Source organism: Carassius auratus, chromosome 12 (genome assembly GCF_003368295.1).
Source record: "Carassius auratus strain Wakin chromosome 12, ASM336829v1, whole genome shotgun sequence".
Lineage (NCBI taxonomy): Eukaryota > Metazoa > Chordata > Actinopteri > Cypriniformes > Cyprinidae > Carassius > Carassius auratus.
Genome location: NC_039254.1, coordinates 1,796,574 through 1,814,902, shown reverse-complemented (window position 1 = coordinate 1,814,902; position 18,329 = coordinate 1,796,574). Strand labels below are relative to the sequence as shown.

Genomic DNA, 18,329 nt, shown 5'->3' with positions numbered 1-18,329 from the left:
CTCTCAATATTGCCATTTTATTAAATTATACATTTTAAAATATCAATAAAATATTTATAATTATAATAAAATTATAGTTTAATTAAATTAAAACAATTTAATCAATAAAGAAAATAATTTACTATTGCAATAATAGTACTGCACTGTAAAAAAAAATGTAAATATTTTTTATATTGAATTGCTTCTAATTACAATACAATTTTAATTTAAATGAAATAATAATTTTATTGAACAATAAAAAAACAATAATAACAATTCTGGTGAAAAAAAACAACAACACTTGCTTTAAGTTGCTTCCTTCCATTACATGTTTCTAAAGATGGATGATGCATGTTGCTTTCCTAAATGCACGTTAAAGGGGGGGTGAAATGCTATTTCATGCATACTGAGTTTTTTACACTGTTAAAGAGTTGGATTCCCATGCTAAACATGGACAAAGTTTCAAAAAATAAGTTGTACGTTTGAAGGAGTATTTCTGTTCCAAAAATACTCCTTCCGGTTTGTCACAAGTTTGGGAAAGTTTTTTTCGAGTATGGCTCTGTGTGACGTTAGATGGAGCGGAATTTCCTTATATGGGTCCTGAGACACTTCTGCCGGAAGAGCGCGCTCCCGTATAGCAGAGCACTGAGAGCACAACAGACTTCACTGATCAGAGCGAGAGCGTCGCCAAATGTCACAAAAAGGAGTGTGTTTTTGGTTGCCAGGGCAAGACAACCCTGCACAGATTACCAAAAAGAAACAGCATTAAGGGACCAGTGGATGGAGTTTATTTTTACAGAGCATCAACGGAGTTGTGCAAGTGTTTGTGTTTGTTCCCTGCATTTCGAAAGATGCTTGTTTTACAAACAAGGCCCAGTTTGACGCGGATTTGCGTATCGTTTATTTCTTAAGGATGATGCAGTCCCAACGAAAAAGGGTCACGATCGTGTGTTGGAACCGCAGGCGGTGAGTAAAACTGCTTCAAATATCTCTGTGTTGTTAACTTAGCTATCGGCGCGTAAGCACATCAAGTAAACAACATGCGATGTTGTCATCAAACTGCACTTTCCACATGTACAGCTTAAAAAAAAAAAAAGACGACAAAGTGGAACTTAGTCCTTTTCCAAAAACGCTAAGCAAATATATACAGTTTCAGTACATACCACATAGAGACGTCGTTGCTGATGCTGCTCTTGTTAAATTTCAGCCTCTGGATCTGATTCTGGATCATAAATATACGCTGAATCTGACTGTTAGCCATGGTTTGTTTTGGATGATGTTTTTTCCTCACGGTAATGTCACAGCTTCCAAACGCTCTCGACGCAAAAGCCTACTCGCGCTCGTGATTCTTTAGCTCCGCCCACACGTCACGCCTCCAGGCGCTCGTGTTTTTCCGGGAAAAATCGGTACAGACTATCTTTCTCTTATGAATATAATAAAACTAAAGACTTTTTGGAGTTATGAAGGATGCAGTACTACTCTATAGGTACTCAAGATTAACAGGATATTGAGTGAAAACGAGCATTTCACCCCCCCTTTAAGATGAACTCCAACTTATGACAGGACGATATTTGACAGACAACTATTTGAAAATCTGGAATCAGAGGGAGCACAAAAATCTAAATATTGAGAAAATCATCTTTAAAGTTGTCCAAATGAAGTTCTTAGCAATGCATATTACGAATCAAAAATGAAGTTTTTATATATTTACAGTAGGACTTGTACTAAATATCTTCATGGAACATGATCTTTACTTAATATCCTAATGATTTTTGGAATAAAAGAAAAATTGATTATAATGTATTGTTGTCTATTGCTTCAAATATCTGTGTGCTGCTGATGACTGCTTCTGTGCTGCAGGGACACAGATATGACTGTGTATTCGTGTGTGCACCTGGTCTGGGCTGTCGGCAGGTAGCGGAGTGCTGAGGTCAGGCTGCCCTGTGATGCCAGGATGCTGGAGTACTGGACGAGTCTCTCAGTCAGCGCTGAGCTCTGAACACAAACCTCACCGTTACGCAGACGCTCGATTGACTTGCGCAGGATCATCACCTTCTCCACCAGATCCTGCAGACGCACATGAACACAGACGTCAGCGCAGGACAGCTTTCACTCAATATAAGTGTGAATCAGTGTGTGTGTGTGTGTGTGTGACCTCCAGCGCCAGCGGAGAAGAACAGTCTCTCTGCGACGTCCAGCACTCCACCAGACGCTCGATGTTCCCCGAGCAGATGAAGCACAGACAGGCCTGCAGACAGCGCTTCTCTGTGCCTTCAGCCTGCAGACGAGAGCCCAGAGTATCTACACACAGAGAGAGAGAGAGCTGTCAATCACTCCAGACTCTGAGCTCTGATTGGACGAGCTGCATTCAGAGCTCATCAAGACTAATCAGACTAATTAAGAAACTGATGTTAGACTCCTGATGTTCTCACTGCAGAGAGAAGCGAACTCCTCGGGGTTAGCGTAGGTCAGCAGGGCCGCTAGCGCCTCCTTCCAGTTATCCAGCTCACAGCTCTGGACGATATCACGCCAGTTCTGAGTGACCCACGGACGAGATCAGCTGACCGGGAAGAACAACTCATTAATACATCATATTATAATACTGTGACTCATAATAATACTAATAATACTGTCACTTATAATAATTAGTAATAATAATAATACTGTGACTAATAATACTACTAATACTGTTACTAATAATAATAGTAATAATAATACTGTGACTAATAATAATACTAATACTGTGACTAATAATAATAGTAGCAATAATAATTAATAGTAGACTAATACTGTGACTAATAATAATAATAATACTGTTACTAATAATAATAGTAATAATAATAATACTGTGACTAATAATAATACTAATACTGTGACTAATAATAATAGTAATATAATACTGTGACTAATAATAATACTAATACTGTGACTAATAATAATAGTAATAATAATAATAATAATAATAATAATAATAATACTGTTACTAATAATAATGCTAATTATAATACTAATAAAAATACAGTGACTAATAATAATACTAATAAAACATTGTGACTAATAATAATACTAGTAATTTAAAGAATATTGTGACTAATAAAAACAACAATAATAATGACTAATAAGAAATTGGCATAAATAATATCAATACCATTTAATAATAAGGAAGTAACCAAGACTAATAATAAACAATAAGGTTGTTATTAGTCATCTAATTTTAATTATTTGTGTTATCAGTATCTTATAATCAATAATAATCATATAGTAAGAATAACGACTAATAACCACACTAACAACAACAGTAACTTTATAATATTTTATAACAAGTATTATAATATACAACAAAATAATTTTTGTTAGTATTAATATTTGTAGCAGTAGTGGTATTCTAATTGTTATTATTATTAGTCATTTTAATATATTCAATAAACTAACAACAAAGACACTTTTATAATACTTATTATTATTGTTACAAAAAGTTATATTTTTTATATTATGATTAATAATATTGTAATAAGACAACAACTACAACTACAACCAATAATAATAATACAAATAAATCAATAGAAAACAATTCAATAACACTTAAAGTGGAGATTGAAAGTGAATACTGATGAATGAATTCGTAACGAAGGTGACACCATGTACAGATGCTAATGAGAGTAAGCGGTTACCATGGAGACGCTGTTGGTCTGTCGTGGAGGTAGTGTTGCTGGGTCTTCTTCAGTAGCTCCTCCCCTCCGCTGATTGACAGGAGGATGGCCTCGGCGAAACGGCCGTCGTTCAAGCACAGATCCACGGCGCCCTCGAAGTTCCCCACCAGCAGAGCCTGACTGATCAGACCGTCCGTATCTGCTCCACACAGCAGCACATTCACACCCAAACATCAACATCAGAACGTTATTAACATGCGTGTCACTCAGAGACGCTCACCTGAGGACACCGGGATCTGGAACGGAGCTCGGTCTTTCTCTTTCTTTGGTAGCTGACTGAAGAAATCAGCCGGAGACTCACGCCCCGACGAACCGTCTGCAGCTCCGCCCGACTCCTCTGCTCTCTGATTGGACGATTCAACATCAGGTACAGTAAAACATGAGATCTCCAGCACGCATGCCATGATTTAAAGCACAGCTGATGCACACCTGATCAGAGAGCGTCTGCATCTTCTCCGTCAGATCATTCACGTCTAAACCGTCGGATGAAGCTTCCTCCCCAAACACGCTGAGATCTGCAGAAACACAGGCGTAACAAATTAGAGATCCATTCACAAATGATGGGGCTGTTTCTCTCACAAAGCATCATCAGGAAATAAAAAGAGACAAAGTCTAAATGTAATAATAATAATAATAACAACAATAATAATTTAAAGAACACTGCAACTAATAATAAATGATATTAATAATAATAATAATAATAATAATAATATTTTGCTGATAATAACAGACTCATATAAAAAAGAATATTATTTTTAAATAAATTTTATATTAATAATTATATTAAAATGATATTAAAAATAATAAACATTATTAACATTAAAAATAATAAACATAATAAAGAATAAACATTCAAATAATTAACACTAACCAAATATTCGAATTAGAATTATTACTAAAAAAATTAATATTATTAGGTTATATTATAAGCATTATTTGTATTATTCTTATTAGCATTATTGTTATTTTCATTATTATTACCGTTGTCGTTTGTATCATTATTATTATTACAAGTAGTAGTAGTAGTATTCTTATCTCATTACCGTTATTATTAGTTGTCTAATTTGAATTATTTTGTTATTATTATTATTATTATTGTCTTTAGTAAAATGTGGATGTTGGTGGAATATAGTATGGATATTTTTAGAAATGCATTATTCCAATGATTTTCATGGCAAAACATCTGAAAATTAATAAAGTTTGGATAAGATATTAATCTAGAAAATGTCATTTTGTTTTGCATTTAAAACAAATGTCTCATTTTATAGGACAACTTCAGTGCATGGGTGGCCCAGTTTACCCCGCTCCTCCTAATATAACGACTAGTGACTGCATCTGAATGTCGTCCGTGCTGTGGTCTGATGTGATGATACCTTCCTCTGCAGCTCGTCTTTACTGAAGCCCAGCAGCCGCAGAAACTTCACACGCGCTTCCTCTTCAAAGTTCACCTGTTAAAACACCACAGAACAACCACTGAGATATTTACAACGGCTGAGAAGTCATGCATCCAGGACACATGTGGAGTTGTGTTGCGTTGTGAATGTGGATGTCTGTACCATGAGGAACCTCCAGATGTCCTGCTCGGCGTCAGACGGGGCGCTCCTGATCTTGTCCTGGCAGTAGCTGGTGAAGGATCCAGACTGTAGAGCGGCCTGCAGCTCGGACGAACGATGGAGGAACTCCGTCTCTGTGGTCACCTGACTCACCTGCACCTGTCGCCTGATTGGCTGCTGCTGCTGCGGAGCCACACTAGGGTTCTCGAACGTCACCAGCTTCCCTCCGAACTAGAGACCGAAGCGAGAGAAAAGAATCGCACTTTAAATACCCAGATGATGCACCTAAATAACTGGAAAAACTGGACACTTCATGCAGCTTTGACTACGTCACGAAGGGGGAGGAGCTATCAGACTACACTTATGAGTGATGTAATTCATACTCTACACGCTTGAGCACAGTGTGTAGTGTGTCATCTGGGACGCAGCTTTAGTGTTAACCTGGAGTCAAATGTAACTTTTAGTTTTTATCATTTGTAACCTTACAGCACAGAAGCAGTCATCAGCGTCACAGAGATCTGTAGCAACACACAACGATACATTGTATCTATTTCTCTTTGATGCCAAAAATCATTAGGATATTAAGTAAAGATCATGTTCCATTAAGATATTTACTAAATATATCAAAACTTCATGTTTGATTAGTAATATGCATTGCTAAGAACTTCATCTGAACAACTTTAAAGATGATTTCTCTTATTTAGATGTTTTTTGTAGCATCTCAGACAGATATTGTCCTGCTAACAAACCACACATCACTGGAGAGATCATTTATTCAGCTTCAGATGATGATACATTAACCTCAATTTCATAAAATTGACCCGTATGACTAGTTTTGTGCTCCAGGGTCACATTTAGCCCTTTTTTCGCTTTAGTTGACAAAATGTCTTGAGAATTTTAGTCTAGATTTATTCAGTAGAAACTTGCACATTTCATCTTTCTGTACAATGTGTAAAAGAATTATTTTGCTGAAATTTAATTTCAACTATTGCTTTCACTTTTTACAATTATCCAAATTAAAAGCATTTGGGTGAAGTTTTTGTTCTTTTAACAACAACATCGTCATCGATATCGCATGCTGATATAATCTCAGTTATCGTTTAATAAAACATTGTTGAAGAACATTTTTCGTCATAGATTTCGTTAAGGAAATGAAGACTAAAACCCAACTTTCTCAATGTGTCTGAAACACTCACAGCGAAGGACGCCCCGACAGGCCTCCGAACCCACTTGGGCGGCTTCCTCAGCGGAGGGATGATGGTGGTCTCCACCGTGGGCTGAGGAACCTGTAGAGGAGGAAGAGCCTGACCGGTTCCAAACGGGTCGCTGGTGTCAAACGAAGCCGAGATCTGAGAACAGAGAGAGAGAGAGAGATCATGTGATCATCACTGCTCAAAGAACAGCCGGTCAGATGTTCCCAGAGTCTCACCTGGTCAACCGTGCTGTGCTGATGCTGCTGAAGACGTCCTCCCATCACAGAGTACACACTGATCCGTCCATCAAACGATGCGGCCGACAGGAGGGCGGGGTTACGAGGGACACCACTGCACATCGAAACACCACTGATTGGCTGTCGGCAGCTCGTAAATCACCTGAAACACCAGAGACGAGGCATGACACGGGATCCAAAGACCCTACACTGATGCTTCTCTCATTTCACCAATCCTGGTAAACAGTTTACTAATTGAAAATTATTACAATTAGTAAAATTGATTATTATTATTATTATATTATTATTATTATTATAAGTTTTATTAATTTTAATCATTACTGAAATAATTTCAATTACTACATTTTATTATATATATATATATATATATATATATATATAATATATATATATATATATATATATATATATATATATATATAAATGTATTATTATTTAGTTATTTAATCTATATTTTAATAATAAAATGCTGATTTTATAATACAATTACTAAATTTATTTTATATATTATTTTATTTATTAGTTACATATTCTATATTTTTATATATATATATATATATATATATATATATATATATATATATATAATATATATATATATATATATATATATATATATATTAAATAGCTATGCTAAGCTGTAATAAAATAATTCAATATTATTATATTTTATGATGTTATTTATTCTATGAAATACATTATAGATTTTCTAATATATTATTTTGCTATAAATTAACACCACTTTAATTTTTTATTAATTTAAATAAAATGAAAGGTTATTTTTTTATTTAAAGCGTTTGTGAAAGTGAATCTTTAAAAGAAACAGAAAAAAAATATTAACCACACAAAAATGACAGTAGATACATTTATCCCTAATAATAATAATAATAATAATAATAATAATAATAATAATAATAATAGTACATTACATTATAAATAATAAAAAATAATAATATGCATTATTTTAAAAAAAAAGTATTTTAAAAATGTAACAACATTTTATTTTGTCTGTTCATACTGTGAAAATCAATCTTTAAAATAGATTAAAACTAATCATATAAAAAAAGACACGTAACAAGTCACTTTGGATCTAAGTGTCGGACACAAAAAATAAAACCCATCAGAAAAGCAGCAGGTGTGAGTGACGCACCTCTCCGGTGTTTGGGTTCCAGCACAGGATCCGGTTGTCTTTCCCGCTGCTCAGAAGCAGCTCTGGATCGGCTTGACTCCACGAGATGGACAGAATCCCTCTGGAACAGTGAGAAGAGCAGACGTGAGCTGAAGGAATCAGCTGAATCGGACACGGTCTGTCGGTGTGAGTTCTCTACCTGGTGTGGCTCTCCAGGACTTTGAGCGGAGAGGTGGCGAACCGAAGGTCCCACATCTGTATGACCGGAAGTCTGTCGTCCTCCGATGCCAGAACCAGCTGAGTGGCCACATCTGGATGCCACAACATCCCCGAGCAGTGCATCTGACACACACACACACACACGGCAGGTTCACAACATGCCTGATGTCCTCTGCTTTCCTCCAGCGCTGAAGGGTGTGCATGCTCTCACCCGGTTGCTGTGGTCACTGATTTTAATGATGGGCTCGTTCTTCCTCAGATCCCAGACGATGGCTTTCCCGCTGGGGTTTGCGGACGCAAGGATGTGCTGCACCTGACTGTTCCACGCCACCACGCTAACATCCTCCGCCGGCTAACACACGACAGATCAGCACAACACTCACACACCGTCACACAACTGTGTTAGGGAGCAACCCACTGTTCAGTCAGATGGACTTTACTAAGAGATTTTACAAAGGGTTAATCAAAACCCAAACATTATAAGAAAATACATCTATTTTAATATTTACTGACCTCTTGATATATACCCATTTAGTCAATCATAATATTAAATTTAACTCATTTATAGATATATTTAGCCCATTTAACCACCTATTTATATTAAAATATTTACATTTTAATATTTAGGGACCTCATATATGTCCATACAAATGTCCATTTAACCAGTTCAGTAAAAAAAAAAAAAAAAAATCTAATTATAATAAAAATAAAAACAATTGTTAGAAATACTTTGAAAAAATATTTAGTGACCCCATACAGATCTATACCAGTTTATTTACCCATTATAATATGTGACCTCATATCTATCTATATCCATTTATACACCCATCATAAAATTTAAATAACCGTTTTAATCATTAATGACCTCATATCTATATATAAACCCAGTTAGACACACATTATAATGTTAAAATACAGAAATATTTAGTGAACTCATACAATATGTCTATCTATACCCATTATAATATTAACATCTATACATTTTTAGTAATATGCACAACACAAAACCCATCCAAAACAAGCAAACACACTCGTGTTTTCAGGTAGTAACCCATTGTTTAGTGAGATGTATGGTTAGAGAAGAGGTCAATCCAAACCCAAACCACCACAAACCCTCACAAGAACCAACGAGCTTCTCTTACCTCACAGAGCTGAAGATACAGAGACAGATGCAGTCACTTTCTGAACACTGACACAACAATAACCCAACAGAAGAAAGCCAGGCTCCTACCTGAGACTTAGCGCCCGGGGTCATGGGGTTACTGAAGTTGTTCAGGTCCCAGATGTATATTTCTGAATCGCTGGCTCCGGAGGCGATCAGGTTGCTCTGATGTGGAGGAAGCACACGTGTGTTTGAGAAAGCGGGACGGATGTGATGGGATCTGAAGCGTGAGTCTGAGCTCTACCTGGAAGCGGTTGTAGTCGAGCGCTCGCACGGGGCCCGTGTGTTTGAGGGACTGTCCAATCACCGCGTCCTCTCCTGCGCTGAGAATAACATCAGGGCTGAAGACGGTGACGCTTCCGCTCTCACTGCCTCCGATGAGACGCCCAGACGAACCCTTCACCTCCAGATCGAACGCCACCCAGATCAGACTGTGAAACCTGCACACACACGCAGTTTGAGTGATAACAGCAGCAAATTCCATTTGTGTGTCAACTTGTAAAACGACAAACTGATTAGACTTCAGTGAGAGTGACACACGACACACAAGTGTCAGAAACATGTTCACACACGTGTGTTTGATCACACAGAACTCATTCACACACCTGACTCATTCTCTAAAGCAAAGCTGCTGTTCAACCGGTATTTCTGCTATTCTGTCACCGCTGTGGGGAAGCACTACTAATATAAAGATAAATTCGAGGAAGAGATAATCACCAAACTACTGCGACTCCATTACTTTGTGTCAAAACTAAGTAGATGTTTGAAATGTTTTCTGTCCAGCTCAGTGTGGAGAGATGATAAACACACCCAGACATCATTCACACAACTCAACCAGATCTGCACATGTTCTGAGTGTGTGTCTGTGCTGAAGTCATGGAGATCATGCTAGAATGCAAGGTTAATTTGCATTTTCACATTTTCATTTTCTTTTCTTTTTTTTATGAAAGACGTTGTTCTTTTGAACTTTCTGTTCATCTGTGAATCCTGAAAAATAAAATGCATCACAGTTTTCACAAAAATATTAATGTATTCAACACTGATAATCAGAAATGTTTCTCGAGTGGCAAATCATCATATTAGAATGATTTCTGAAGATCACTGAAGACTGGAGTAGTGATGCTGAAAATACAGCGCTGCATCACTGAAATAAATTACACTTTAATAGATATTCACACAGAAAACAGTTATTTTAGATTCTAATAATATTTAACATTTTTACTATATTTTTTACCTAATAAATGCAGCCTTGGTAAACATAACAGACTTAAAAAACATGAAAAACCTTGCAATGCCCAAACTTCTGAATGGTACTCTGTATAATCCACATCATATGGCAGCGGTACTGTATGATATTCCAAACACAGTCCAAGTTTCCAGAAGAACTGACCTGTTGGAGGTGGGCAGAGTTCCTCTGAGCTTCATGTCCATAGATGTATCAGCGAAATCTACCTCGAAGATCTCCAGAGCGGCGCTGGTGTTGAAGGACGCGTCGAGCTGCTGTGCTGCTGTACCTGGAGACACGAGACAGTGAAGAAGACCAGAATACTCCAGCATTACTGATGCATCTGAAGTAGAACAAGTACGAGATAACACACAGGTGCACAGTTACCTAAGGCCAGGTACGTGGGGTGCTTCGCCGCAGGACTCCATGCCTGTGTCGCTGTCCTGAGTATCTCCTTCACCCTCATCTTCCTCTGAAACCCTGAAGAGACAATCTGTATTCATTAAATTACACATACAAGGAATTTGTTCTCGTGACAGAAGCTTCCACAGTGCATTAAATAGGGAACGACAACATACAAATGGACAATGTATAGGTATATTATGTACAAATACGAAATGCAAACTAAGTTTGTAATTAAACTAAGTGAATTAACAACGTCAGACCAACCTAAAGAACCCGTATCTTATAATTACGTTGAATCAATACACTTAACACATTAGCGCAACAATCCTGACAGAATCAAATCAATGTCAAATACATCTTATATTACGTCTCAGACTCCTAGTTTCAGATTATTTTTTTCATCATCATAAACTATGTGTGAGATAAATGTCTTAGGAAGCCAATATTAGAGTAGAAATGTGTTGATATAATCACAGTTTGTTCCTGATCGTGTGCTGTTAGCGTTAGCATAAACCCGCTGCTCACTGTCTTAGCGCGCCAGAAACCGACAAAACACACGGATGAGATCGAGATCACACACAATCTAACATCACAAGCTTGACTTAATCCTAAAAACGTCAGATTACAGCGAGTGTTGTGTGTGTACTCACGGTTGTTTGTGATTATTAGTCTCGTTTGTGTGTTGAAGAGAGTTTTACGGCGCTACTCGCGCGTCACTCATGGGGAATGTAGTCCAGGCGGGGAATTGTAGTCCAGTACGGAAGCGGGCGAGGGACAATATTTACGAAACGAGGAGGACTGCTCGACTAGATTTATATTTCTAATGCCAACATCGCTTAAATTAAGCCAAAAGTGCCCATATATATGAAAAAGCCATCTACACACAAATTATTATTTATTATTTAACACTTAATGCTGTTCTTATTAAATGCATTTTATTTAGAACTTTTAGTTCAAAGACTGACTACTGACATCCCATCTGATGTTAAAAGGTAATAAAAAATGTATATATGCATGTAACTAACACAAATCTGAACAGCAGACACTCCACTTCCATGAAACAAAAAAAAATGTTATTTATATCATTATTAATAATTATACTACATAATGAAATGCTGATGATAGTTTAAGGTCTCATTTGAATGAAAGGCAAGAAATGGTAAATCCGACAGACGAGATTTAAGTAAACTTTATTAGAGAGACAGAAATATACACAAGTTTTGAAACAGAGAGGTTTCTAGCATTAGATTTCATAATGTTTGACAGGTTCTGGTTCTTTCTCAGGATCTCCGCCTCTCTCCAGATACAGGTCGCTGTACGGATACTGTTTAGGAGCCTGGAAACAAATAGACACTGATGATTAGACTCATGCATGACAGCTGTGGAAAACAATGCTTTATAATAGTATATGCAATATAATGCTAGATTAACTCTGGTGAACCACTTTTCTAATCAAGCTAAAAATGTTTGCAATTCCTAGTTTGCCACTGATGCAGAAATAACATACTTCTCTTTGAAATATTCTGTAAATGAACTATTTCTCTTCTGTGCAGCTCATATGGTTCTCCCTGGACTCACCACGGGCTGATAGCTGGGGAACATCTCGCCCAAACCAAACATCAGCATCATGAACCCCACGAACCCCAGCAGCTGGTTCCTCATGGTCCTCCAATCCACGGGACTCGGAGACGTGTCAACCCTGTTCCTGATGTACATGTCAAAGTCCCAGTGTATCTGAATAAACATCACAAAACATCCACTTTCTCAAGTCTGAATCAGGAGAGAAATCTCCACAGATCATGCACAGTTTTCCCAAGTGTTAACTATGCAAATGGCAAGTAAATGCCTCTTGACTTGTTTACAAGCCAAAACAGTGCATGCGGTCAAGTGTCAAAAAACAGAAAAATGGCTTTGTAAATGTATGCATGCACTTGTGTGGATGCATCAAACAGAAACCAGGATTTAAAGGATGAGTGTATAAGTCACCGGCTCTCCCCAGTTCCTCCTGAGATCTGGATGGTCCCACTGAGTCCAGGGGTCTCTCTCTTGCTGCGATCGCTCCGGGAGCATGGGGTAATCACCGTACCTGAGTAACAACAGAGATAATACATCATCAGACATTCATCTTCCTGGAAAAACAATACCATATTCAGTCAAAGTGTGCAGTCCAAGGCTCACCCCATGCCATCATCAGGATAAGGTTTGTAATCTTCCAGCGTCATGTTGTATTTCTTGGCTGCTGCTGCCATCTCCTCTGGGGTTCTGGGGTACGGACCGGGTAAGATGTCCTTAGAAGGACCAGATGCTGTAACACACACACATTAGTATGATTACACATTACACACAATAACAAGAAGAGAAATCTGACAAACACAGTCTGAGCTCTCTTTAGACACACATAAACACTAACATTATCAAGAATACACTTGAATTTCAGATAGTTAGTTTAATAACGTTAAATTATTAAATATACATAATGTAAAAAAACATGCATACTATGTTATATAATACACAATATCTGATGCACACAAGGCTAACAAAATTGCACATTTTGAACAAACACACTTATAAAAATTATTATCTAATCTAATCTAAAATATGTTAAAACAAAAATCAGTTAATCCGAATGCAAAGCAGTTAACAATTAATTACATTTGTTTACAATCACGTAAAAACCCTATCAAGGGTTAGCTTAGCCTGTTAGCTCCACAGCCTTGACTTGAAGGTTATCATTCATTAAATACTATAATACGCCGTTTTATAGCGTATATTCCCATAATGTAAAATAGCAGAAGTGTAAGACAGCACCTGATCTTGTTCCGATGATAATGTTTGAGATTCCCGGTGTTTTTCCTTTAGTTAGAGCTCGGGTCAGGAGAGCCGCTCTGAAGGCCGCCATCCTGACTGGATCCTGACTGAGGGCAGCGCGCATGCGCGGACTGACGTCACCGATTCGCGCAGAGGACACGCCCCAATGACGCTGCAGCAGCAAGCGACTGCAAATTCCAAAAAATGTAAATATAAATACATTTGATTTTACACAATAACACATTGTTTTGTATAAATGTGAAGTCGAAAAGGTTTTAAGAGTCACTTTTATGATGGTGATAATGATGATTATTAATAATTATTTGAACATCTTATTGCAAATTTTACACAAGAACATTCAACAACATTAGGCATCATAAATAATACAAATAATCAACATAAATAATAATTAGGCTTTTATACTCACAGCAGTAATAGCAACAATAAAGGGGTAAAACTAAAGGAGCACAAAAATCAATAGAAGTACAAAAAGACATAAAATACAAATACATAAAATTAATAATACAAAATAATAATGAGATATTTTGAGATAGAGAGGCGATAGAGAGTTTCAAACTTTCTATTTAGTATATAATAAAGTGAAAAAATATATATTATGTATTATACAATTAAAAAACCTTGCTACATGTAGATTAAGCTAACTGAGGATTGTTATAACATTTGCATATTATTATCATATGATTTCTGCTACATTATTAAATTTTAATGTAATGTAAATGTAAAATACTTATTAAAGCTCTGAAACATTTTCACAAACTCACAAAGAAATATATTAAAGGAGGGCTTACATTTTTGTTTCCATTTGCATGCATTAATATGAGATTTACCCAACAATATAACAAAATGAAAATTTTAATTACACTCGAATATGTTTGATATGATTATAGTCATTTAATTGTTACTTATTCCAAATGTATATTAAAAATATAATTATTTGCCTAATTCGTTCATTTGTTCAAAACATTTTTTTTTTTTTTTTTTATCTGGTATTGAATTTTGGATTCTCTTTCAAAGATATACTTTTCAAGACATCCACACGATGGCAACATTGTTAGGATAACTATTCTTTATTAGTCACCTACTGGCAGTTTTGTTTTCATTTGAATTTACTTATTTATTTATTTTTACAAACATATTCTGTAAATTATGCATTTATCATGTTTAGCCCGCAGCATATGGATCCAGAAAAGTGCCTGTATTTGTACTGTTGAAGGAATACTTTAGCCAAAACTGAAATTGTGCTGTAAATGTGATCACCCTCAGGCCATCCTAGATTAGGATGAATTTGTTTTGTAGAAATGTAGCTCTGCATCAGTGTCTCATCAATGGATGCTCTGCAGTGAATGGGTGCCGTCAGAATGAGAGTCTGATAAAAACATCACAATAATCCACAGCACTCCAGTCCATCAGTGAACATCTGGAGAAGACAAAAGATGAAACAACAAAAGATTTGCATTGTTTTGCTGTGGAATTTAGCCTCTGATTCTTCACATAATCTTCTTTCGGCAATAAAAAAACTAAACAAACTTGCTTTCACCTTGTCCTCTTGACATGACTCTATTTTCATTTCAGGTCAAGCACTAAATGTGTGAGCATTTTTGAGGAAAACACACATTTAATGCACAACTTAGCCAGAGTTTTAGATATATTTTCAGTAATTTTCGCTGCTGTTTTGACTGTATAACCCTTCTGTTTGGCTTCAGCCTGAATAAAGAAGTTTTGTTCTCATATCCTGTGGTGTTTCTGACATGAGATTGTGTCCGAGCTGAACATGAGCTGAATGTCTATTCATGTTCATTTGTTGAACTTAAGACGCAACTCTAATGTTGATTAAATTTACATGCATTGACATCCTGATTAATATTACCTGGTTAAAATTATATTTTTGTTTCAAGAAAGCAGGCTAAAGCTGGCATATGTCAATGCCAATTGGAATTGTGCATTTATGTAAACACTGGATATTCATATATACAGTTGTGCTCATAAATTTACATAACGCTTGCAGAATAGAGAATACTCACTTAGAGAGACCTTTATATTGTCAGGATGCATTCAAGTATTACGTAATTATTCAGTTATAGTATTCTATTCAGTTGTACAAAAAATAAATTCCTAAAAATGCATTTCATATCAGCGTCTTCAATGTTTCTGAATTTCCAGAAAAAATATTTTTTGTGAATATTTTTTCAGATTTGTTTCAGAAATATATATATTATATATATATTAAAGTAACAAAAGAATACAGAAGTCACTTCTCGAATCCATGAGTTTTATCACTGAGGTGATATATAAAAGTATTTTTACAGACGTCCACATGAGAAACAAATGCTGTCCAAACAGGGCTTTAGACATCATTACTTGTCAAATGTCAGTTTAAATTATTAATTTCTTGAAAAAAAATTAAGGTTCTCTTCTCTGTCTTTGTGCATCACTTTGGATGGATTTCACTGGATTAATTGCAGTGCATTCTGGGATTGCTTTCTCAGGCACATGTAATGCTGATCCATCACAGGAGCCCTTGAAAACAGTCCAGGTGTGTTTGTGAAAGTGCAGGTGATCACACAAACACACACACACACACACACACTGAGAGAACAGGTGTGAGTCTGACAGGTGAGTGTGAGAATCTGCTTTTAAGTCGGTCGACCATCGGCTTGGTGTGTTCCAGGCTTAATTCGCTCAGAGCTTTATTAAGCCGTCGGACTCATGATAAACCCATCGAGACACACAAGATCTTCATCTAGAAAGGTGATATTATTCTTGCCAAGCTCTGATTTCTGAGAGATGCACGGAGACAACAGCAATGCTGTGTTTGATTTGAGCTCTTTTCACTCATAAAGAGTTATACTCGTGAATTTAGAGGTATAATATTGCACTGATTCCCTGGCTCATCTGTTATCTAGCAAACTCTGGACTGTGCCAGCTTCAGCCGAGTATTCAGACAGAATTATTCCTTGTCTGTTATTTATTTTTTCGTGCCATTCGGAATAAGGTATTCAGCTTCAGGCACACCCCATTTACATATTTTAATTTTACATGCAACATAGATAAGGTCATAGAAAGTAGCCGCTACATGCAATATTGTAATCCTTAAATTCACTTCGTACTTGCAAACACTTTGTATGCATTATGGTTAAAGGGTTAGTTCACCCAATTATCAAAGTTATGTAATGATTTTTTTTTTTTTTGGACCGTTCGATTCAATAAACCGGTTGAAGAAAACAGTTCTTTTGCTCTCGACGTAATGGCGTCATTGGCGATGATTGCCCTTGATTCAAGCCTTCGGTTTACCCCATAGACAGTAAAAGACGCGTGCTCATAACACTAGCACAGAATCAATCACCAAAAGAATCAGTTCAGTTCAGACGCTCTGTGTGTTGGTCTGCTTCACGCTGAATCACACATGCGCAGTATCATCAGCTCCTCGGTTCACGAATCAGACGCGTCTGACAGAAACTGTTCTTCAATCGTGAACGAGTCAGTCTGTTGTTCGTTATCTGGCTCGGTGTTCATCTTCAGTTCTCTCTTCACAGCAGTTCAGTTAGTGTACTGTTTGAGTGCATGCATTACTTCGGGATATTGGTTAGTTTGAACTCCGAGGGAGTGTCAGCCACATTAAACAAGTGAACAGCTTAAGTTATTTGTGGATTAATGCGTATTAGAGACGCGAACAGGTTAAAACGATTCAGTTTGATTTGGTGAACTGGTTCAAGAAGATCTGGTTACATCGAATTATTAGTTCATGAACCGGATATCACAAACTGCTTTGTTTTTGAACTCTCTCACAACAGACACGGAAGAGAAGACAATGCTGAATAAAGTCGTTGTTTTTGCTATTTTTGGGCCAAAATGTATTTTCGATGCTTCAAAATATTCTAACTGCCCCTCTGATGTCACATGGACTACTCTGATGATGTTTTTCTTACCTTTCTGGACATGGACAGTAGACCGTACACACAGTTTCAAATGGAGGGACTGAGAGCTCTCGGACTAAATCTTAAATATCTTAAACTGTGTCCTGAAGATAAACAGAGGTCTCACAGGTTTTGAACAACATGAGGGTGAGTTATTAATGACATAATTTTGATTTTGAGTGAACTATCCATTTAATGCATGCTCGAGTAGTCGATTGTTTCCAACAGCTCTGACTAGTGGCTGTAGTCGTCGATCACTCAACTAGTCTATGCAAGCCCTAATTTAAATATAGCTAAAATAAATTGATTGCAACCACTTACCATAACATCTTAGTAAATTCAATACATTTTCAGTGCAAAATATCAGAATTACTTTATTGAACCAAACTGAGAAAGTTGCAATGGAAAGTAGGGCAGTCTCAACCTCACGAAAAACGCCATGGCTCGGAAAAAGTTGCTTTTATCTTCATTCAAATTTGAGGGGAACGTTCTGCTCATCATAAAGAACACATTACAGTTTGTCATTTTTTTGTGCTTAGGCCCTAATAATGACTACTGGTTAGGCTGCAACCCTCTACGGACACCTTGGCAATTGAACAGCCAATGGCTAGTAAATATTTTAGTTTACCCTCCAAACTGATTGATAGATATAAATAAAATACCAAAACAAAAAAAAAAAAAAAAAAAACCACACCTAGGTGTTTGCGAGTGAAAATATCTGTGCTAAACTTATACCAAGCCTCCAGCTCACACG

General features: G+C 36.6%; 1 protein-coding gene and 1 pseudogene across 1 annotated transcript; both read right to left on the bottom strand.

Annotated features, from left to right (window-relative positions):
* Positions 1 to 1,797: 1,797 nt before the first annotated feature.
* Positions 1,798 to 11,586, bottom strand: LOC113112142 (protein transport protein Sec31A-like; annotated as a pseudogene).
* A 417-nt stretch (positions 11,587 to 12,003) lies between these two features.
* On the bottom strand, positions 12,004 to 13,796 carry LOC113111433 (NADH dehydrogenase [ubiquinone] 1 beta subcomplex subunit 8, mitochondrial). The gene is made up of 5 exons (XM_026276147.1): positions 13,641 to 13,796; positions 13,011 to 13,137; positions 12,819 to 12,918; positions 12,411 to 12,566; positions 12,004 to 12,168 (listed from the first exon to the last, which is right to left on the bottom strand). Exons 1-5 carry the CDS (start codon positions 13,762 to 13,764, stop codon positions 12,076 to 12,078), a joined length of 600 nt encoding a protein of 199 aa, XP_026131932.1. The 5' UTR covers positions 13,765 to 13,796; the 3' UTR covers positions 12,004 to 12,075.
* Positions 13,797 to 18,329: the final 4,533 nt, after the last annotated feature.